Source organism: Tarenaya hassleriana, unplaced genomic scaffold (genome assembly GCF_000463585.1).
Source record: "Tarenaya hassleriana unplaced genomic scaffold, ASM46358v1 Cleome21, whole genome shotgun sequence".
In the NCBI taxonomy this organism is placed as follows: domain Eukaryota; kingdom Viridiplantae; phylum Streptophyta; class Magnoliopsida; order Brassicales; family Cleomaceae; genus Tarenaya; species Tarenaya hassleriana.
Window position 1 is genome coordinate 1,570,840 of NW_010965451.1, and position 21,093 is coordinate 1,591,932.

Below are 21,093 nucleotides of genomic sequence, written 5' to 3' on the forward strand. Positions count from 1 at the left end.
GGCTTGGCTTACTGTAAATTAAAATTGGCAGCATAATTACGCATTTACAAAATAAAAATTTTATAATTTTGAAATATTCGGCGTAGGAATTCGAAACCGCTATGATTGAAGGGTGGTGGTCTGTTCTTTGTTGAACATTATCACATTTGAGACATTTGTCTATGACCCATCTTAGGAGAACCGTTGAAATGAAAACAGTGTACACCAAATTCTCAATTTCCCTCGTGGTATTGGATATTGGATATTTAAATAAATTATTATACTTTTGATTTGAAGCCCTTCTAATTTCGTATAAAACTAACGGAACTGCGATTTATTAATTGTTATAACGTGCCAATACTTTGAATAACAATAGTCTATTAATTCGTGGGTGCTCTAAGTGACGGACCGACTCCCATCTGATATTACGATAAACCTCAAACTTTTTGTGGGCCTAATTGATCATTAAAGAAATAATGGCTCAAAACGAAGGTTTTAGGAAATTAGAGGATTTTTTTTCGAAGATAGGTGAAGCCTGAGTCAGCAATACGTATGAGCATATCAAATAAAAAGAATTGTAGGGGAAATGGCACACCCAATAAAATCGCAGGAATTATCCAATTTGTCCCGAAGTTTCCATTTTCCGTAGCCGCCTGAATCAACGAGGTGCGTGTTTCTTCCTTGGATCTCCCGATTATTCTCTCATCTTCTTCGAATCCGTGCTATTGAATCTGTTTTCCCTTCTGTTTCCCGAGAAAATTTCGAGTAAATGCCTCTGGAGGCGAAGATTGTGAAAAGGAAACGAAATTTTCAGGATTTGATCTGTATGAGTTGCTGGATTGGTTCGCTCCTTAGGGTTTTGTTTTCGGATTGCTGTTGATTCGTTGTTGGATCGGTTCGCGCCTAGGTTTTTTTTGGGTTTGCTGCTGGCTCTTTCTAGCTCTTATTAGTATAACTGTTTGTTTCCCGAGAATATCTCAACGAAATTTTGATAAGGGATAAACGAAGAACGGGCGTTGATGAAACTTTGGGGATTTTAGGTTTTCAGGTCCTTTACGAGAATCGGTGTATCGATTTCCGTGGTTTGTAGATCCAGACCTCGGGATTTGGAATTCTTTTCTATTTTTTGATAGGTCTGTGTTTTAATCGTATTCTCCTTAGATTTTTCTACTCCGCCAAACATGAAGAAATGGATTTCTTGAGTTTGTCATGGATTTGCATAGTTCTGATCTTTTGTATACGCTCTGTTCAGTGTTTTTGTGAATAAGTTCTTACTTAACTTTGACCATTCGAGATTTCAGTTGTTGAAGAATTTGGCTTTGCTTTCACGATTCCTTTGGTGTTCATCTCTTTGTGAAATGTGTGATTTTCTATTGCCCTATGACACAAAGCTTTAACTGATTACTGAATGGTGATTACTCGCCAAAGCTTATGCTCCACAATGAAATTGTGTTTCCATAACTCAGAATACTGATCTTGAGTAGATTCATGCTTTGATATAACGTATTAACTCATGTTAGACGAATGTGTTCCTCCACGGAAAATGCAGAAGCGCATAGCAATTGATGGAACGACCGAGTGACAAGGCTACTCAGGATCAAGCTCGGGAATCTCTCATCGCGATAGCTTACTCCTCACCCGAGGAGTCTAAGCCGTCGGACGTTTCACCCGGAAACAAAAACATCACAAATGGTGCCAACCCGGAAACTGGAGATGAGGCAGAGAGGCTCAGGTCTGAACTCATCTCACTTTCCTACGTCCAGTCACCAGATGCCGCCATTTCCCCGTTGCCCAGCAATGGTTTCTGCAATGGTGTGTGTCACGGATAGCAGTTTGGAGAAATGTACAGTTGGTATAAAACTTATCTTCTATATGGTTAAAGAGGAGACGATTATAAGCTTTGGTGTGGTTGAAAAAAGACGTTTCATTTTCATCGAATGATGGAAAATCGATGAAACATGCATTCTCTGTGTGTTTTGTTAGATATCTTTCGTTTATTTTGTAATGGTGGAATGAATTAAGGTAAGCAAATGGAAGGCTGACTCGTAGAAGCTGAAAGGTGAGACATTGATTGATTGAACTTGTGATCGATGACTCTGCTGTTTTTCTTGTTTTCATTTTGGTTTTCTTTCTAGGGCATTCGGTATACAAAGGCCGAGAATTTTAGTGAGAAGCATCTTCTTCCTGGCAGAACTTGGTGGATTCCATTGGATCCATCAAGGAATCCAACTCCGAGGGAATGCTTGGCTTCACTTTGATCATCCAACCATCTTCGTGGGGGATTGTGTTCGACCGCGAGGTATTGTCATCTCCTGAATTTAATGAGAAATGCCCTTTTTGATTTCGGAAACAAACCAAGCCGGATGAGTCAGATGAGTTTCGAGTTAATCTCTGATACACTAAATGTTCTATGACAAAATCCAAAAGCTGCCATCTTGGAAGCATTCCCCCCGGGAACAAGTTCTAAATTTGGAATACCCTTGTGGAGAGGGATGGCCATGGCCATGTGATGGAGAGAGGTGGGTGGACAATGAAATGTCACAGTTGGCGAAATAAGAGAAAACATATGCGTTAAAAAATTATGTCACACTCTAAATATGCGGGTTTATAATTAGTATTGATAAAAAAAAAGGGTTAGGAGAAAAATGGAATTGCTGAATATCATTTTCCACTCTTTGAATTCCCAAATTTAAAGCCCTAGTAGTCATATGACAAATGTCGAGCATGTGTGGTGTTTGCGAAAACAAAAGGATCAATTAAAACTAGTGGGTTTTTTTTGGTTAAAAAGCAACGGCGAGAAATAAAGTATCGTGGTTCCGCAATTATCGGAAATCTTCCAAAACCTGTGGACTTTTCGCGCGGTCTAGCAGTATGTTAAAATGGGCCAATAGTGGGCCCTGAAAAATATATTTGGGCTTAATCATGGGCCTATTTTCTGGCCAACTATTCTACATAAAATCCGCTGATAGAGAAGCTCATACAGACTCTCCTGAAAAGCCCAATGAGCTTAGGTATAGTGGCGGATGAGAGATTATTAGTGGGAGTAAATATCTAATTTCAAGAGAGAAAAAAAAGAGTAGAGGAGGTCCAGAAAAACAATTTATGGGGTATTTTTTTTTATTAAAATTTAATAAAATTGTTATTAAATTAAAATTTTGATATGAGTATGAGACCCCACTCAAATATGAGTGAAGTAAATGTGCCATGTGAATATGCTATCAATCTTATAATGCTTTAGTGTATGCGTAATTTCCAATTTCACAGTTTCTCGGGATTTAGTGAAGTGTACAATCCAACACTTTTTTTTCGCTTTTCATTGTTTTTACATTTAAAACACATTATAATTTTATAAACCGTATTAGCCATAATAAATTGACATAACTATCTATACCTTTGCAAAATTTATTCTTTGGTCGAAATGTCATGTGAATACCTTTCATTGCACTATTTTGTGCATCATTACACCATCAAATTTTGTTATCAAAGAGAAATGATTATTGTTAATATGTAATAATGGTAGATACCTATACAAAATTTTCATTGGTATATATATCCACTAGAAGTCTTGCATACTGATCTACTCCATAGACTAAAATCGTTAATTTTCCACTCAACGATTCGAATCAGCTCATCTTTTGTCTCTTCACCGAATGATATATCATATACTCTGGAGAATCTATTTCTTTATTCCATTTATGTACCAAATTCACATTTTGTTTTCGGAACCAGAACATTAAACAATTTGTTTTATAAACAAAACAAGAAAAAAAATACTTACTCTTACTTAATTCTAAATTTTTGAGTAAGGTTATACCCGTTCTTATCAAGTATCATCCTAAAATATTTAAAACTTATAGATATTTAGTAAGATATTGATTTGAGTCTAAATAAATATTCAACTCACCTGAAACACTTTCGTTTAACAACATCGTAATTCTCATTTACTCGGTCAAAATCCTTATATAATATGTTTTCGCCCTTTTCCTCACTACGTATTTCACTTCATCGAGGATAGGTGGTACCCAAGAATAATTTACATCAATGAAAACATTTATACCATCGTCGTCTGACACAACATTCTTATCAACCTAATATATCATTAATTTATTAAGTTACTAACAATACGATAAAACGAAAAAACTAATTGATTTAGAAATTTTCCAACCTTATAAGTTTTAAATTCAAAAAGAACTTTATTAGATGAAAAGTTGGAGCAACCTATGAAAAATTGAGCCTCTGATATGGCCATAGCAACCAACTGCCATGAGAGATGACATTGACGACTATTTTCGAAACAACCTCTCTTACACCATCAAACTTGTCAACTTGACTGTAACAGAGAAGCTCAATTTTTCATGGACTTCACATTCTTGTTGGGCACTCCAACTTCTCATTTTATAAAGTTCTATTTGAATTTGAAAATTTTAAGGTTAGAAAACTTTCAAATCGATTAGTTTTTTGTTTTACGAATTGTTAGAAATTTAGATAATTAATGATATATCAGGTTGATAAGAATATCATGCCAGATGACGATGATATAAATATTTTCATTGATGTAAATTACTTTTGGGTACCACTTATCCTCGATAAAGTGAAACACGCCCTGACTAATAAAAAGACGAAGCATATCTATATAAGGATTTTGACCTTACTACATATTTATAAGTTTTGACTCTTTCAATATGATGCCTACTAAGGACAGGTTTATCTTTACTTAGAAATTTAGAATTAGATTGAAGTAAATATTTTTTTTTCTCGTTTCGTTTATAAAACAAATTGTTTAATATCTCAAAAACAAAATGTGAATTTGGTACATAAATAGAACAGAGTAATAGATATTCATGAGGGATGTCATTAAGTGAAAAAGCAAATGATGAGCTTATTCGGATCGTCGAGGGGAAAAATTTAACGGTTTTAGTCTATAGAGTATATCGGTATGCAAGACTTCTAGCGGATGTGTATACAATGAAAATTTTATACATGTATCGACCATTATTACATACTAACTATAATCACTTTTCGTTGACAATAAAATTTGATGATTTAATGATGTAAGAAATAATGCTATGAAAAGGATTCGCATGGCATTATGAGTATTTTGACCAAATAATGAATTTTACGAAGGTATAAATAATTGTGTCAATTTGTTTTGGCTAATAAAATTTATAAAATCAAAACGTATTTTTAATATAAAAACAATGGGAAGAGAAAGCGAAAAAGGGGTGTTAGATTGTGGACTTCTCTGAATCCCGAGAAGCCGTGGGATTGGAAACTGCGCATGCGCCAAGGCAGAATGAGGTTGGTAACATATTCAAATCACGCAAATATTGTCGATATACTTCTTTAGATTCTTGGGTTATGATTGTTTTTGTAATATATCTTTCCGAGTGTATGTGAAACGTTCGAAGATAAAGAGAAAACTAAACTTGTTGGAGGTGAGAACAAATGTCATGGAGGAGTAGAGCAAAAATGAATGAGCAACCATAAGCAAGAAGGTGCAGAAAGGAAATTAAATTGATTAAGAAGCATACCATAGACAAGGGACACGAAGGAAAAGAAAGTATGATACTTAATCTGTTTGTTATTATGTTTAATATATTATGTGTATGTGTAGATATAAGTTTGTAATTACCTCATAGACTTGTTATTAAGTAGCCTATATATGTGTTTATTTGCTTTTGCGTGGGTAATGTGGGAAATCATCTGAAAATTATGGAAAAGAAACATGGACTTCTTATAATCAAACTTATCAAAATGGTAATTCTTTTTTGGGTACCACCTATCCTCGATAAAGAGAAACACGCACTAACTAAAAAGGCGAAAGTATATCTATATAAGGATTTTGACCGAATAAATGAGAATTACGATATTGTTAAGCGAAAAGGTTTAAGATGAGTTGAATATTTATTTAGACTAACCTCAATATCTTACTAAATATTTATAAGTTTTGATTATTTCAGTATGATGCCTACTAAAGACATGTATATCCTTACTTAGAAATTTAGAATTAGATTGAAGTATTTTTTTTCTTCATTTTGTTTATAAAATACATTGTCTAATATCCCAAAAATAAAATATGAATTTGGTACATAAATGGAACAGAGTATAGATACTCAAGAACACGGTATGCCATTCAGTGAAGAGGTAAAGGATGAGCTGATTCGGATCGTCGAGGGGAAAAATTTAACGATTTTAGTCTATAGAGTATATCGGTATGCAAGAATTCTAGAGGATATATTTTTCTATTGAAATTTTATAGATTTTTATAACAAAATTAAAATATAATATTTTTTAAATAATTTAGATTTGATGATTTTTTCTAACAAGCTTAAGGTGAAATTCTATTTTTAAATAATTTATATAATTGATGGGTTTTTAACTAAAAAAAAATAGTTGATGGTTTATTATAATGAATTTTAAATAGAAGATTTATTTAGGAAAAAATATTTGAAAATTTCTGAACTTTAATTTGGTGTAATATTAATTTTTGAACTTGTAGGTACACCTATTTATTTCCGAACTTACATTTTTGAACAAATTAATTCCTGAACTTATATTTTTTAACACAATAATTCCTAAACTTGAATTTTTAATTATAGTAATTCCTAAACTTTGCTTTGGTCAATTAGTGATATAGACAATTATGGAACTGTTAAGCAAATTTAGAAATTACTATATTCAAAAATACAAGTTCGGGAATAAATATACGCACCTATAAATTTATGAATTAATATTATACCAAGTTACAAGTTCATGAATTTTCAAGTTTTTTGGGTTTATCCCTTTATTATAAAATAGCAAACGATGATACATGTTATATATGCGTGTGCGTGTGTACATGCATTAGTTTATAACTTAAGTTTTACTAACCATAAAACATTCGAAAGTGTTTGCGGAAATAAAGGATCAATTAAAACTGTGGGTTTTATTTGGTTTACAAAAGGGCGAGAAATAAATTGTTGAGAGCTTCTCCACGCGCCATGATTCTTCAATTATCGGAAATCTTCCGAAATCTGTGGATTATAGGGTGCGGATTTTGAGGCGGTGGCTTTAACGCGCTACTAATGCGCGTATGACTTTTCGCACGCGCACCACGCTTCTTCTGGCGAGACAAGTTTAAATGGGCCATTAGCGGGCCCTAAAAATTATATATGGGCTTAGCCATCAAAATGGGCCTATTTTTTAAATATTTAAATATTTGTTATTTGATTTTTCTGGTTTTGTCCGATGAACCAAACCTGACACACCATCCATCATACGCCGGGAAAACCTTGCCGGAGAAAAAACAGGCGATCCAAAACAATCCGGAGCCTAACATGCGATTTTACTTCACCCTGGTTGTACCCCTTCTAATTTCATCACTCTTCGCCCTCTCCACGGCACAGCAGAAGGACCCTGACCAGCAGTTGATCAATGATATCGACGCAGCGAAGCTCAAGATCGCTCAATTGGGTAACGAATTCAGCTGTTAAATCTTCTGGTTTTTTATGTCTGAAATGGTTTTCTGGTTGTGGGTTTGTTGAAAGTCGGATACTTGTGTTTGGTCTTTTGGTGGGTTTTGATTCGGATTGATTAACGCAGAAACCGCGCTTGAGGAAACCGTACGGAACGTTGATTCGAAAACCCTCTACTTGAAAGATCGCGAGGTTTTGATTCAAGATTCAGACAGTCAGATTCGAGATCTGCAGTCTGCTCTATCAAGTGTCAAGGTCGGTTTTGGTTCAGCTCAAGGAGCTTGCTTAGACTATTCTTTGATGCAAAAAACATGTCAATAGTGTTGACCCATGATGCAATTTTTTTACTAATTTTTTTAGTTAGTTCATGTGGTTTCATTATGTTGTTTCTCGCCAAATTCGGGTCTCTGTTAGTTCCTATTTTGGATCAATTTACTAAAAATTCAACGTGTAATTGTACTAGCATTTTGTTGATACTACTCACAACTTGATTACAGAGTGACTTACCTGAGGTTCAAAAATGGATAAGGGAGTTGGAAGAAGAGGTATATATATATTTCATCAACTGTTCAGTTTAGTTATGTTCTTGAGTTTAGTTCCCACAACATCGTTTTGTCTTACTCTAGTTTCAACTTGAACTCAACTCTAATCTAAAGAGCAGTGTTGATAATGTTAGGTTAAACTTCTATGGGCTGCCTTGAGAGCTTCCAACTTCGATCTTCACATTTTAAAGGAAAAAGAAAGAGAGGCTGATGATAAAGTACAAGTTGCTGCTTTGGAAGTTGAGAAGGTACCTGTTTTTGTATTGACCCTTGTCTCTTTTTTCATGAAATGCAAACTTGTTCTTTGTAGATTTGAATCATTTGTTACATCTCGTCATTGTAAAAGAGAAGGGTCTGTTAAATAAGATCTCATTCAGTTATACGCTATTGTCCCCGTTTAAAATTGTGAGCATAACTTGAATGGGTTTGTTAAATAAGATTTTGCTTACTTTCACTTCAGATTTTCTGCTCATCTCTTGTCAGATTGTTTCTCCCTCCAGCTTGTGTGATTTGCTACAGCAGGTTAAGGTTTATAGAAGCTTCTCCAGTTAATTTCTGATCTATTTTGCTCTCAATTTAGATGTCGGACTTTGTGACGGAGCAGTGGATTCAAATTCAGCACCTTGAGCAGGTCCTGAGAATATGATTTTCGGAATTCTTGTTAAGAAAAAGGTTGGATTTTCAATCAAGTTGGGAATAGAATCATGTCAGTGACAATGGGTTTGCCTTCTTACAGATGGTAGAATTCAATGCTCGAAGGCACAGCAGAACTAACAGATGCAACTTCTTGAAGGTATGTACACAGTGCTTAGATCCAGAAACTATCTCAGTGCATTGATAATGTATTTCACTGACTTGCATTTCACATTCCTGTGAAAACTTGAAACCCTTTGTTTATAAGAATGGATAGAATTCGAAATGAAAGTATCGGGGAGAAAATGAAGCAGTACATATAGAAGAGAAATTACGAGAGAGAGACATGTAAGGTGGTTTGTTTGGCCATGTAAAACGTAGATTGACATATGTTTCGGACCTTTCGGTGAGAAAGTTAGATAATATAGGAATAAGAGAGCACAGAGTGATTACTAATGATTTGAAATGTTTACAAATTTCGGAAGATTTAACCGAAAAACCGGAAAAAAAAAGAATTCATGCGGCTGACCTCAAATAAACTTGTGATTAATGTGTCATTGCTTTTGTAGCTTATTAACGAACTACTGGAAAAACATCTTCCCAAAGTTCATGAAACGTTTGATGTCTGCTTGAAGGAATGGAAGCATTCAATGGAATGTTACCTATCAGAACCTATGTCACAGTTAAAGGGATTCTGGGCAGCTGTTACAAAGTACCACCACCAGGTTTGTGTAGAATTCATATGTAACTTGAGCTGCGAGTTATCTGAACACCCAACCGGTTGTCAGGGCGACATCGCCCGCAAACGCAGTGCTTGTGAGTCCTGGCGGTTGCGTGTGATTAGAAAACTAATTGATTTAATCGAATTCGCTAACAAAATATGATAAATCCAATCGCATTTCTAATCTCCCTACATTTATACAGCGATTTGTGATGTTTTACTAAAGGCACCTAAATGCTTTCGTTTAAAAAAATAAAACCCTAAAATACTTTCTTTTTTGTTAAAAAATAAATGAAATTGATGAAAATGATCAAATAATAGTAAAAAAATAATAAATTTTTTAAACAAAATTATCATTAATCATAGTGAGAAAGTAACTTTGGTGTATTGGTTGAGGTGTTGTCGTTGTAGTCTCCTACACGTAGGGGTGTAAAATGGGTTCGGTTCGCGGGTTAGCTCACGAGGTGGTCCATATTTTTTTGAGTTGGGCTAAAAAAATTGGAGTCCGAAAAAAAAACGGATCGAACACGAGCCAACCTAGCGAGCCCAAGAACTAGGAAAAAATATTTATAATATTTATTATATTTTTAAATAGTTTTTAATATTTAATATTTATTTTTTAGTCATTTATTTGGCTTGCGAGCCGACTTGTTTGGTTCGCCAAAAAACGAGTCAGGACTTTGTTGAGCTAAAAAATTGTAAGATCGAGACGGACTCGACTGGACTGGACTGGGCTGAGCCAGCCCATTTTACACCATGGTTGCATGGTACAATACACCCTTGCGGTGGTACTCCCGACAATATTTGATCAACGAGTCGACCTCATTCGCTTACAATTGCCAACAGACATCCGCAATGGCTATTGCAAATACAGCCTATTTTGTAGTTGCAGGGTTGGATCAAACGCGAGATGGAGAAGAGCGATGTTACGGCGGCTCTTGCGAATAGGGAAGTGGTGTTTTTCGTGGTACGCTGCTTTTTTAATCGGAACCCGGACTCTTTTATGTTTTGTGTAATTCACAAGAAAAGGGGTTTTCGGCTGACAAATTCACAAATGGATCTCAGGCATCTGCGCTTATTACATTCCCAGTGTTGGGAGCCTTGATGTTTCTCTCTTCCTAGTTTGGTCTCTTTGGACTTGGAAAACATGCCGCCGTCATCAAGAGGATGACGAGGAGAGACTGTGGCGATGGATGACGACCCAATCCTTTATTCAACGCTGAGAGGAAAGAATGTTGGCTAATTCAATTTCATAATCATTTCTTGTGATACAGTTTATTTCACAAGAAACTTCCCCATTTATTATAGAAAAAAAGTTTAGGGGTCCTTTACCCCTGATTGCAAATTTCCAAATTACCCTTCCTTACCTAAAACCGACTTAACCGGCTTTCATTCCCGAAAACGACACCTCGTGGTGGTCGTTGTTCGTCCTCTGCTCGCTACCATTTGTCGATCGCCTTGTCACCAATCGTTGCTCGTCTCATCACGACCAACCAAGATCTCGACCCTTACCGGATGAGGCCAAGCCCCGGTAGTTTGGTGACGGAACCCGAGGGGGGCAAAACCAAAGTCGGCTACACCAGAAAACTTGGATACCTAGCCCCATCCCTAGCAGGACTGACACTATAGACGATAACTAGACGACATTGTACGACTGACTTCACCAACAATCCGAGATCAAAGAACTTATGGTCGCTTCACCAATCAATTCTCTTCATCATCTTCCCCTCTCTTTCTTACCTCAAGAAAAGTTTCTCTCCAAAGGCTTAAACTTTCCGTTACTGAGGTAAGCTTTTACGGCCGGATTGCAACAATCCTTTCACATGTCCCTCGACTTGGTCACGGATTTCGTTATAAGGCAAACTTTCAATCACCTCCGAAGCAAATGATAGCAAGAGAGCTCCTCTAGCGGTGTCAAGGTCGATCCCTCGAGCACGGAAATAGAAAAGAAGGTCATCCTCCAGATCGCTTATAGCAGCTCCATGCGAACACTTCACGTCATCCGCTATTATCTGAAGGTTCGGTTTCACGTTCACTGTTGCACGTTTTTCCAATAGCAGGCTCCGTGTTAGTTGCCCTGCATCGGTTTGTTGTGCGTATCTGCATAAATAATATGGTTTTAGCATCGAGATCCCTCAAAACCCGCGAAGGGTTAGCATTGTTGTCGGTCCATCAATCGGCAGATATGCCATAGTATTCCTATTACAACCACAGAGGGGGCCAAAAGTACGGTAACATCGAAGCCTATTGTATGCATTCAATAGTTCATATTTCAACCAGTCTCAAAAAACTTGCTTGTGAAGCCTACGGCATTTATGAGCATCGAAATTCCTAAAACCTGCAAAGGCTTAACGTTGTTGCGGCTCCATTAATAATCGGCAGAAATGCCATAAGATTCTAATTGCACCCGCAGAGGGGCCCATTTTATGCATTAAATGCACTTACTTTAAGTCCATTACAGACATCATAGATCTCAAAGCATTATTATGTCACAGGGAAAAATGGGAAAATTTCCGTGTTCCGCATTGCTCGTTTCGCAGGTACGTACACGGACGAACAAGAAAAGTGTGTGACAATTATTAGCAAAAAATGCGCATGATAACCAGCTTGGTCATAGTCTTAAGAGTGTGAATACACTCATACAGTCATACACTATAGCCTTCAAATTAAGTACATCGAGATTAGAGAAACAGAGCCGTTTTCTTCGGGGTATTTGACTAATAACGCTTAGGAAAGGGAGCAAAAGAGCTTACTTGTTAACTTTGACATTGCCGTCAAAAACAGCTTGACCCGAAGGATGAGCTACGATACACTTGTGTAGTTGCCGAGAACAGCCTCGTGGATGGTCCAAGACAATTCTGCTGTGCAGATCAAGTGTTTGCTCATCAATACACAGATGGAAAGTGGTTAGCTCTGTCACGGTTTCGGGCCCTAGCTGCTGCACATTCACATTGTGTCTCCCCAATCTTCCACCCGTGCTCACTTCCACGAGCTCGTAACTACTCTCCCTCTCCTGCAGAGACAGAGATCCATCTCTTCTCAAAATTCACATTTGTTTTTTTTCACTAGCCAGTCTCGCTATGCAACAAGATTCAAGATTTTACGAAAGCAGCATTCAGTACTTGATATAATTGTGTTCTATCTATCTTTCCGATAAACTAAACCGTGCATCTTCAGCAACAATTCAGCATAAATATTCTGAATTTCCAACTTCTTTGATGCACAAACTACGAAAGCAAGCACTCTAGATTAGTTTGTCGCTCACTTCCTCCAATGTCACAACTTCAAGATCAGAAGAACGATAAAGACCAGTAGAACTAAAGTAACAAGGCACAGACTGCTATCGACAGAAACGAGAAGACACGAACACAACAAACCTGTCGGACAGAGGTCCACTTGATATGAGCAGCAGCCATGGATTCTCTCTGCAAGTACGTATGTCTAACTTTTGCACGTTCTCGAACCACGACTTCCAAAACCGGATTTGCCCAATAGAACCCATTTTCATCTATTCCGACGAATTCCTCGACTATACCCACCTCTCCTCCTCCCTCCACCAACACAAAAACCCTAGGATTCGACACCGGTAACCGTTTCGACTGCAGGTCACCGGTTTCGCCGGCGAAGTACCTCAGAAGGATCGGATTCTCTACCCTACACCCGACAGGAACATAAATCACCGTCAAATCCGGTGCACCCATTCCGTTAATCGACCAGAAGAGATCACCCGAATCGAAATCGCCGATGAATTCAGATACCCGGCCCGAAATCTCATCGGGTAGACCCGTAAAGCTTCCGACGTAAACCCCATCGGGAAAATCGGACGGATCAACCGAAAAACTCGCTACGAACCCGTCAATTATCACGACGTTTGGGAACTCGGTTTCCGTCAGATCCTCCAAGATTTTCGAATTTCGTTGCTTGGTCGAGACGGGTTCGATTTGGGAATGTCGGATGAAGGAAGTGTCGGTGAAACGGAAAGGCTCGTCTCTTCGCGACGGCCATGGCGTCGAGAGAAGAGCCTCAGCGGAAGAATCTCGGATTCTCTGGAGGGGCAAAGACGAGGATGATAACGAAGAAGAAGGACAAGCGGATAGAGAATCTTCAAGAGATTCCGCTAATTGAAGTACAAACGGGTCGGAGAAGGAAGCTTGAATTCGAACTGACAACTTCTTCGTGTTCGGTCTTCCGTTGGCTTTGGGTTTAGGCTTGATGGAGAGATTAGGCGTCAAGGAAAGACGACCGCACACCGTGGAAACCGCCATTGATGAGTGTGTGATCTTGAATGCAATTCTTCGATTCTATTCCGTTTCTGTTCTTTTAACATTTGTTTTTAGGCCGTAGGGCCCAAATACTATGACCCAAGTAATGGGCCTAATTGAATCACTCTCATTTCGCATTTTCGTTTTTTATTTATTTTATTTTATTTTATTTCCCTAATGTTAGATAGATACAAATATGAAGAAAAAAAAATCCCACCAAATTAAATAATAGATAAAAGCATATATGAACCTTCTATTCCACAATGGAATTATAGGATAATATTCTTAACCCTTCCACAATTAGTTCATATAATTTATACATAATTAAAATTATATTGTGTTAATCAAACTCTTTTGTGTATGTATTACATAATGTTCCATATCCAGGTTTGGTTATATATATATATATATATATAGAGAGAGATACTTTGGGCCTCTTTTGGGCCCATTGGGTCATCCTTTAGAAACCCACGCCCTCACTAGTCACTGCTGCGTTTACTTCATCGTCGTGAAACGCTGAAGTAAGTCACCGGACTTTGCTTCGAAGCTCGAACTCGCTGACCTTATCGCCCTGTAAGATCATCTTTCGCGATTTTCAATTTTCAATCTTTCTTCAGTTTCTATTGAATCTAGGTTCTGTTAACCTATTCGTTGAACCCAATTTCGTGGATTTTATTCGACCTAAGAATGTTTTAATCATGACCACCATGGATGTCTGGGTAGTGACAGGGCTCGAATAGTTTTCTGGATTTTTACGTGATGGGTATTGCTGTATTCGGACAAATGTTGTGAATGTTAGATTGAGGATTCTTCTTGATCAATGTCTGGGATTGTATCGGGTGTTATGGTCAAATGGTCTCTGTGTTAATGGAGCTTCTGAACGGATTCTATCGTATAGAGGATACTGTCATTATAGTTAGTATGATCGAACTGAAGAAGAAAAATTTTCCAAATTTGATCCAATTACGGATCATTTTCACATGGGTATTGTGAGAATTTGTAGCTTAATGATTATCCTTTGTTACATGTTTAACTTGTTTCAGCCAGGGAAAAAGGGCAGATTTTGAATGAAATGTCAGCTTTTTCTTCGCAAAAGGTCGAAGATTCGCTTCCTGAAGGCCGACCAGTTAATGTGTATATCTGGGACATGGACGAGACTCTTATCTTACTTAAATCTCTGTTAAATGGAACATATCCAGAGTCTTTTAATGGCTCCAAAGATGTGAAAAAGGGTGTAGAGATTGGAGAATTGTGGGAGAAACACATACTTCAGATGTGTGATGAAAGTTTCTTCTACGAGCAAGTAATCTTATAGTTGTCTTGTCCTTTACTTGCATATACCTCTTACATTTTAACTTTGTTGTCTCCTAAAAGAAAAGAGAAAGTGAGGTAATCGGAACTCGTTCAATGCTCTCTGGTGTTGCAGATTGAGGATTTCAACGAGCCATTTCTTGATTCCTTGAGACGATATGATGACGGGATGGATCTTTCTGATTATAATTTCAGGCAGGATGGATTTAGTACTCCTACAGACGAGTTGAACAAGAGAAAGCTTGCATACAGGCATCGAGCTGTAGCAAACAAATACAAAAGGGTATAGATATATTTTTCTGTCTCTATTGCATTTGGCTGATCTTATATGACACGAGTTCAAATCTCTCTCCGTTTCTTCTGCAGGGTTTACACGAAACCGTTGATAGTGATACTATAAGGGTACTTGATGAATTATATAACGTAACCGATGAATACACAGATCATTGGCTATCCTCAGGTATATATTTTTCTTGATTGCCATCCTGAGCTTGAACCATGACGAAATAGTACCTCACAATGCTCGGTCATGTCTTAAATGCAGCACGATCCTTCTTGGATCAATGTTCAAATGGGAACGGTGATTCTTCTTCGGACGGGTCAAATACTGTCAATCCAAGTTTGCAGAATGTACATATCTTGGTGACTTCTGGAGCTCTGATCCCTAGCCTTGTGAAGTGCCTGCTTTTTCGTTTGGACACTTTTATAACTTGTGATAATGGTATGCTTCTAAATGAAGATCTATTATAGAAATTACCCTTCATGCACTTGCTTGAATTAATCTTCAACTTCCGTTGATGGGTATTGAGTACAATGCATCTCCATTCTTTTCCTCATCCTCAGTGTACAGTTCATGGGAAGTTGGCAAGCTTCAATGTTTCAAATGGATCGTGGAGCGTTTCAACCGTCCAAATTACAGGTTCTGCGTTATCGGGGATGGATGGGAAGAGTGTGCGGCCGCTCAGACAATGCAATGGCCTTTCATTAAGATTGATCCCCAACCCGGTGGCTTCCACAGATTCCCTGGCCTAACGCCAAAGACTGTGAGCTACTACTTTTCCGCCGTATATGGGAACTCTGATGCGGATACTGAAAAAGGGTAAGTACCCAAAAACTTATCCAAATTCTTGATTTGATCATCTGCAAGTAGGGACTGAAAAATAAACTGTTCTCAAAAATTGTGAATGCAAGGAAAACCGATAAGAGCCTTTCATTTCATTGTTAAAACACTATTATATACGCATCGCCATGTTCCGCGTTAGTCACATAAGCTTTTGTCTTGCATCATTTAAAAAAATGGGTTTCTGTATCTATCTGGTGATGAGCCATCACTGTTAAGTGGGCATGTTAGGGACGTGTACAATCCATAGCCGCTCTTTAATGGCTGTCTTGGCTTCTCTAGAGACGTCAACTTCCATTGTTCAGCATGACCCCTTTCCTGTTTTTTCACTCAAACAAAACATTGTCTGTCTTGTTTTCCTTCTCCCATTCCTCAAATCACACACATGTATATTATATATGTGTGTGTGTGTGTGTGTATGTATGTATCTTATGAGGTGAAAAGCTTACTTGCATTACATGTATTGGTGGTGTCATGGTATAAGGCATGTTAGTGTCGTTTTCCTTTCCTTCATTCTCTGCCCCTAGCATATGTTAGAGAATGGTATGGGTAGTGCTTGGAAATTATCCTGTTTGCTTGCTTCTGGAAATGGCATCTTTGATGTTGGCTTTGTTACTTTAGGACAACATTGTGGATTTTCCACTGTGGCCTGAAAATCTTGTGTCCTAGAAATCGACCCTTTTGTCGCCTTTCTGGTAGAATCATGTCCCCTCCTGCCCATATAGCCTCCTTTTGAGTCAGAGGGTTCGCCTTCTTGGTCTACACGACGTAAAGTTCCAAGCTTTCTAATCAGTCACCAACTCTATCATGTGTGATTGTGTTTCTTTCTTCCTTCTTTTTTTTTCCTATTTTACCGAATTTCGATTGTGATTCTTTGATCTGGTACGGTACGGTATGCCATTAACCGGAGCACAGAATGCCTATATATATATATATATAAAATTGTGTGTGAGTCTGTTTATATTGAGTCAGAAGTTATATCATACAGTTATAGTTTCAGGAAAATTTAATGGTTTTTCTCCAATGAAATCATTAAAAAAAATGGTGGTGAAAATAAAATGCGGAGAAAAGTCCACAAATATTATAATATGGTGGATGGTCCATTACATGTGTATGCATATAAGTGCATGTATATATATATATATATGCAATCATACATGTCTATATGCGCATATAGAGTCTACTTGAATGTCAAACCTGAATAAAGACGGACCGGGGAGTTCATTATTGATATTTTATTTTTCTTTCATTTAGTTCTGAATAATATAGTATATGGTTTTAAAGCCAATGTTCGGACCTACCGATTTAATCAAATTTTGATCCGGATTTATAGTCAATATTATATTTTCTCCTTTATATGATTATAGATTCTTTCTACTGTATTCGTATGTTAATTGGCCTTTTTTTATTTTTGAATTTTCCTTATATTAGAAATATATTGGATCTAAAGATTTAGTGTGGAAACTACATATAGAATAATAGAAATAGATTAACTTTTATTTTTTTTTAAAAATTTAATCAACGTAGCGGGAAAAGGTCTTCATTTACGAATTTAAAACTGTTCGTATTAGAAATATTCAGTAAATTAAAAAAAAAAAAGATATTTGTTAAAGAGCACTATTTCTATATAAAAAATTATATTCACTAAAAACAAAAAGTAAAATCGTATAACAATTCTGTAACTCGCACGAATGATTTGTTCACAAAAACAAAATAAGGTTTTATAAAGACGATGACGACGACGAGAGACGAGGTCACATGTGGAGTGATATGATACTGATATCCCACCATAGATATCACCACAATTTCATTCTTAATTTTTTTTTTTTATATATTTTTTTATTCATATAAAAGAATTATGTACGTGTAAATTCTTAATATATATATATATATGTGTGTGTATATTTAGGGTTTGAAGTTTCAGGGGCCACACCAAATTCCCATAAATTTCCATGGTTGTTTGTTTCAATGGCAATTTCAGTGTTGCATTGCATGGCCCAACATTGTATCTAGTTTTTGCAGGTGTATTTATTACAAACTTTCCCTATTATATTTTATTTTAAAAAATAAAAAAGACAAAATCGGACGATTTTCTTCAGCTCTTAAAATCTCTTGTAATAACATCTCAATGCAATAAAATCTCTAATTTTTCATGTATAGTAAAAGTGGAAAACGATTTAAATTTCATCAGATTAGATGAAAACGACCAAATTTGTCAATTTTTTTTACACTGCTGAAAATACATACAGTGACAGAAAAAAAAACTCACAAACACACAATAGACAATCTCTCTCTCTCTCTCTCTCTCTCTCTCTCTCTCTCTCTCTCTCTGTGATAGAGGCAAGTTGCAAAAGGGGTGTGTGTTTGCCCCACTCCCGCATAAGGCTTCAATTTTTTACATCTCTCTCTCTCTCTCTCTCTCTCTCTCTCTCTCTCTCTCTCTCTCTCTCTCTCTCTCGCTCTCTGCGAACCCCGTTTGCATTACACATATATGGACACACACACACACACACATTCTCTACGGTACATACACAAATGTCAAAAGTAGTCTTCAGTCACAGCCTCCATGTTTCTGAATTTTCAAGCATTTAGCTTTTTGCTTTCCACATGAGCAGCAACACGACTTTCTTCTTGCTTTTTATTGGTTCGTGTTAATCTGTAGATATCCAGGTGAGAGAGAGAGAGATGTGCCCTCTTCTTCTGGGGCGCTAACCCTTTTTTTTCATTCTCTGTTCTTCTTTTCTTCCCCTTGTTGGTGGAGTGAATATTAAGAACAATAACAGAAAAAGGAATCGACCTTTTCTTTTTAATTAATTATTTTATAATTTTTGGAAGAGTAATAATGCCAGTCCCTCTTGCGCCATATCCAACACCTCCGGCGCCGTACACTCCTCCTCCTCCGGCCACTAACGGTACGCCTCTTCCTCGGAATCTCTCTCTTCCAATCGTTCTGTGTCTGGAAATAGTTTTCTGTTTGTTTCCCGAGAAAATGAGCCCATGAATCTGAGGCTCTGTTCGATTTTCAGAGTTTCTGGATTAAAATCAGATGCTCTGCTTCAGACTGTCCAAGGCACCGAGCTTTTTTTTTCAAGCGTCCAGATTTCGTATGTATATTTCCGATGAAAATTCAGATCAATGATTTGTTCTGCATTCTACATTTTCCCGGAAAAAAAAGGGCCCGTTTTTCCAAAGATGCAACCTTTTCGTTCGGAAACACAATTAGTTACAACATGTGGGTTCGTCGTTGTGGCTACTTCACAATCGTTTCCGTTTATACGGAGACAGAACCCTGTGTATATGTATGTATATGCGTGTGTGTATATATAAACGATCCAAAGATGGAAACTTTCTGAAAACCCAGTTGTCTAATACATATGGGTTCGTCGTAAAAGTTATATTAATACGAAAATCTGTATTTTTTTTTTTGGAGGACAGGAGCAGGAGGAGGAGGAGGGCAGAGCCAGTTGGTGTGTTCAGGGTGCAGGAACCTTCTTATGTATCCGGTCGGAGCCACCTCCGTCTGCTGCGCCGTTTGCAATGCCGTCACCGCCGTCCCTCCTCCCGGTACTCTCTCCCCTCCATCTCTGTGTATTTCCGTGTATACATGCATACACACTCGTATATGTATATATCAGAGAGAGGGAGAGATGCAGAGGAGCATACGAATTTGAGATCACTTCCTTTTCTTGAGGGATCTTGATCCGATAGAGTCGCCTATCAGCGTTTTCAGTATCATTTTCTTGTGTTGGACACGATATGGATCTGATCCGTTGCGAAATGGCTGTTGCGTTTGCGTCTGGCGATTGGCGATTGGCGATTGGATCGCAGGTACAGAGATGGCGCAGTTGGTGTGTGGAGGATGCCACACCCTTCTGATGTACATTAGGGGAGCTACTAGCGTCCAATGCTCCTGCTGCCACACCGTTAATCTCGCCCTCGAAGGTCAGTGATAAAAACTTTCCGAGCAACATACAAATATATACATCTACTTGTTCAGAACCAGATGCGTTTGCGTTTGGCGTTGTGCGTTGTGCGTTTTGCGTTTTGAGCAGCGAATCAAGTGGCGCATGTAAATTGCGGGAACTGTAGGATGCTGTTGATGTATCAATACGGAGCAACGTCCGTGAAATGTGCAGTTTGCAGCTTCGTCACTCCTGTTGGGGTTAGTACCCACCTGACATGGAACAGCTTCACTCCTTTATGTGATTATTAAGTTTTTTTAATTTTATATAATAATAAAAACACTAACAATGTTATTCGTATGATATTTGTATGTACTATGTAGGCGTCCACGAGCACATCGGAACAAAAGTTCAGCAGTTGAATTTATCTAATATATAATATATTTATATCACACAATCGAAGACGAGCTCTCTTTTTTTTTTTTTTTGGACCATGTGAGTTTTTTGAAAGGCGATGTGTGTGTAATTCGTCGAAATTGCTTCCCCCATTCCGCATTTGTATAGAGCCCTCTCTCTCTGGCGAGATTTTTTTTTTACTCTGTTTCTCTCTCCCTTTGGTACTCCTCTTCATTCGACGTGAACGTGTGTTAATAAAAGCAAGATACTGTTTGTGGTTTGCTTTATCTTCAAAATGGCTGAATCATTCGTCTGATATATATCTATATCTATATATAAGCACACGCTTGTAAGTTGATTGAATCTCAATCTCATACAGGATTCCTTGCGACCCACACACTTCTTGTAAAGAACCAAGAACACCCATATCTTTAAGATTGTGGTTGCCTTAAACAAATTGTTGATGTCCCTCTTCTAGGCAATCTATACCTGCCTGCATGGGCTATTATGCTGCGTATATTGGCAATCCCCCAACAACTGGAGTTAAATTCCGACATTAACTTCAATAGGGTATCATGAAAATACGATTGGTTAATAAAACTGGAGGCTTTACTTGGCTGATTAGAGCAACACACGAAATCAAATCTTAAGGGGATTTGTTTTCACTATTCCTTCCACGGAGATCTATGAAGGAACAGATGATCTTCATCCGAAGATCCACCTCCTGGCATTGAAGTTTCGATTAAGCCATCCCCCCCCCCCCCCTTCCCCCT

The 21,093-nt window shown here is 37.6% G+C and overlaps 4 protein-coding genes and 1 long non-coding RNA gene across 6 annotated transcripts; 4 read left to right on the top strand and 1 right to left on the bottom strand.

Moving 5' to 3' along the window:
* Window positions 1-539: 539 nt before the first annotated feature.
* On the top strand, window positions 540-2,556 carry LOC104814433. Of its 2 annotated transcripts, none has more exons than XR_771912.1 (3): window positions 540-645; window positions 1,529-2,278; window positions 2,407-2,556. It is a non-coding gene; the product is annotated as an uncharacterized LOC104814433 (long non-coding RNA). The 2 variants fall into 2 exon arrangements; XR_771913.1 differs by lacking the exon at window positions 2,407-2,556 and having other exon boundaries at window positions 1,529-2,038; window positions 2,115-2,367.
* Window positions 2,557-7,216: 4,660 nt separating this feature from the next.
* LOC104814436 lies at window positions 7,217-10,676 on the top strand. The gene is made up of 9 exons (XM_010542474.1): window positions 7,217-7,431; window positions 7,561-7,688; window positions 7,931-7,978; window positions 8,110-8,223; window positions 8,556-8,606; window positions 8,712-8,768; window positions 9,178-9,333; window positions 10,222-10,296; window positions 10,395-10,676. The coding sequence occupies exons 1-9, from the start codon at window positions 7,296-7,298 to the stop codon at window positions 10,449-10,451; spliced, it is 822 nt and encodes a 273-aa protein (XP_010540776.1). The 5' UTR covers window positions 7,217-7,295; the 3' UTR covers window positions 10,452-10,676.
* LOC104814434 (protein ABCI7, chloroplastic-like) lies at window positions 10,578-13,627 on the bottom strand. Its single transcript, XM_010542473.2, has 3 exons — window positions 12,707-13,627; window positions 12,083-12,342; window positions 10,578-11,429 (listed from the first exon to the last, which is right to left on the bottom strand). The coding sequence occupies exons 1-3, from the start codon at window positions 13,592-13,594 to the stop codon at window positions 11,108-11,110; spliced, it is 1,470 nt and encodes a 489-aa protein (XP_010540775.1). The 5' UTR covers window positions 13,595-13,627; the 3' UTR covers window positions 10,578-11,107.
* Window positions 13,628-14,061: 434 nt separating this feature from the next.
* LOC104814437 (eyes absent homolog 2) lies at window positions 14,062-16,172 on the top strand. The gene is made up of 6 exons (XM_010542475.1): window positions 14,062-14,164; window positions 14,635-14,894; window positions 15,018-15,185; window positions 15,269-15,362; window positions 15,447-15,623; window positions 15,746-16,172. The coding sequence occupies exons 2-6, from the start codon at window positions 14,664-14,666 to the stop codon at window positions 16,003-16,005; spliced, it is 930 nt and encodes a 309-aa protein (XP_010540777.1). The 5' UTR covers window positions 14,062-14,164; window positions 14,635-14,663; the 3' UTR covers window positions 16,006-16,172.
* A 2,245-nt stretch (window positions 16,173-18,417) lies between these two features.
* Window positions 18,418-20,607, top strand: LOC104814438 (protein LOL1-like). The gene is made up of 5 exons (XM_010542476.2): window positions 18,418-18,934; window positions 19,458-19,586; window positions 19,851-19,964; window positions 20,075-20,184; window positions 20,308-20,607. The coding sequence occupies exons 1-5, from the start codon at window positions 18,865-18,867 to the stop codon at window positions 20,344-20,346; spliced, it is 462 nt and encodes a 153-aa protein (XP_010540778.1). The 5' UTR covers window positions 18,418-18,864; the 3' UTR covers window positions 20,347-20,607.
* The last annotated feature ends 486 nt before the right edge of the window (window positions 20,608-21,093 follow it).

Bases quoted from the DNA above. Each gene is read 5' to 3' on its own strand.
- LOC104814436 (XM_010542474.1), top strand. From the start codon at position 7,296: ATGCGATTTTACTTCACCCTGGTTGTACCCCTTCTAATTTCATCACTC. The intron at 9,334-10,221 runs GTTTGTGTAGAA...TTGTAGTTGCAG, and splicing joins TTACAAAGTACCACCACCAG to GGTTGGATCAAACGCGAGAT. The intron at 10,297-10,394 runs GTACGCTGCTTT...AATGGATCTCAG, and splicing joins GGGAAGTGGTGTTTTTCGTG to GCATCTGCGCTTATTACATT.
- LOC104814437 (XM_010542475.1), top strand. From the start codon at position 14,664: ATGTCAGCTTTTTCTTCGCAAAAGGTCGAAGATTCGCTTCCTGAAGGC. The intron at 14,895-15,017 runs GTAATCTTATAG...CTGGTGTTGCAG, and splicing joins AAAGTTTCTTCTACGAGCAA to ATTGAGGATTTCAACGAGCC. The intron at 15,363-15,446 runs GTATATATTTTT...TCTTAAATGCAG, and splicing joins AGATCATTGGCTATCCTCAG to CACGATCCTTCTTGGATCAA.
- LOC104814434 (XM_010542473.2), bottom strand. From the start codon at position 13,594: ATGGCGGTTTCCACGGTGTGCGGTCGTCTTTCCTTGACGCCTAATCTC. The intron at 12,343-12,706 runs GTTTGTTGTGTT...CTGTCTCTGCAG, and splicing joins AGTGGACCTCTGTCCGACAG to GAGAGGGAGAGTAGTTACGA. The intron at 11,430-12,082 runs GTAAGCTCTTTT...TTATTTATGCAG, and splicing joins GGCAATGTCAAAGTTAACAA to ATACGCACAACAAACCGATG.
- LOC104814438 (XM_010542476.2), top strand. From the start codon at position 18,865: ATGCCAGTCCCTCTTGCGCCATATCCAACACCTCCGGCGCCGTACACT. The intron at 19,965-20,074 runs GTCAGTGATAAA...CGTTTTGAGCAG, and splicing joins CGTTAATCTCGCCCTCGAAG to CGAATCAAGTGGCGCATGTA. The intron at 20,185-20,307 runs GTTAGTACCCAC...TGTACTATGTAG, and splicing joins GCTTCGTCACTCCTGTTGGG to GCGTCCACGAGCACATCGGA.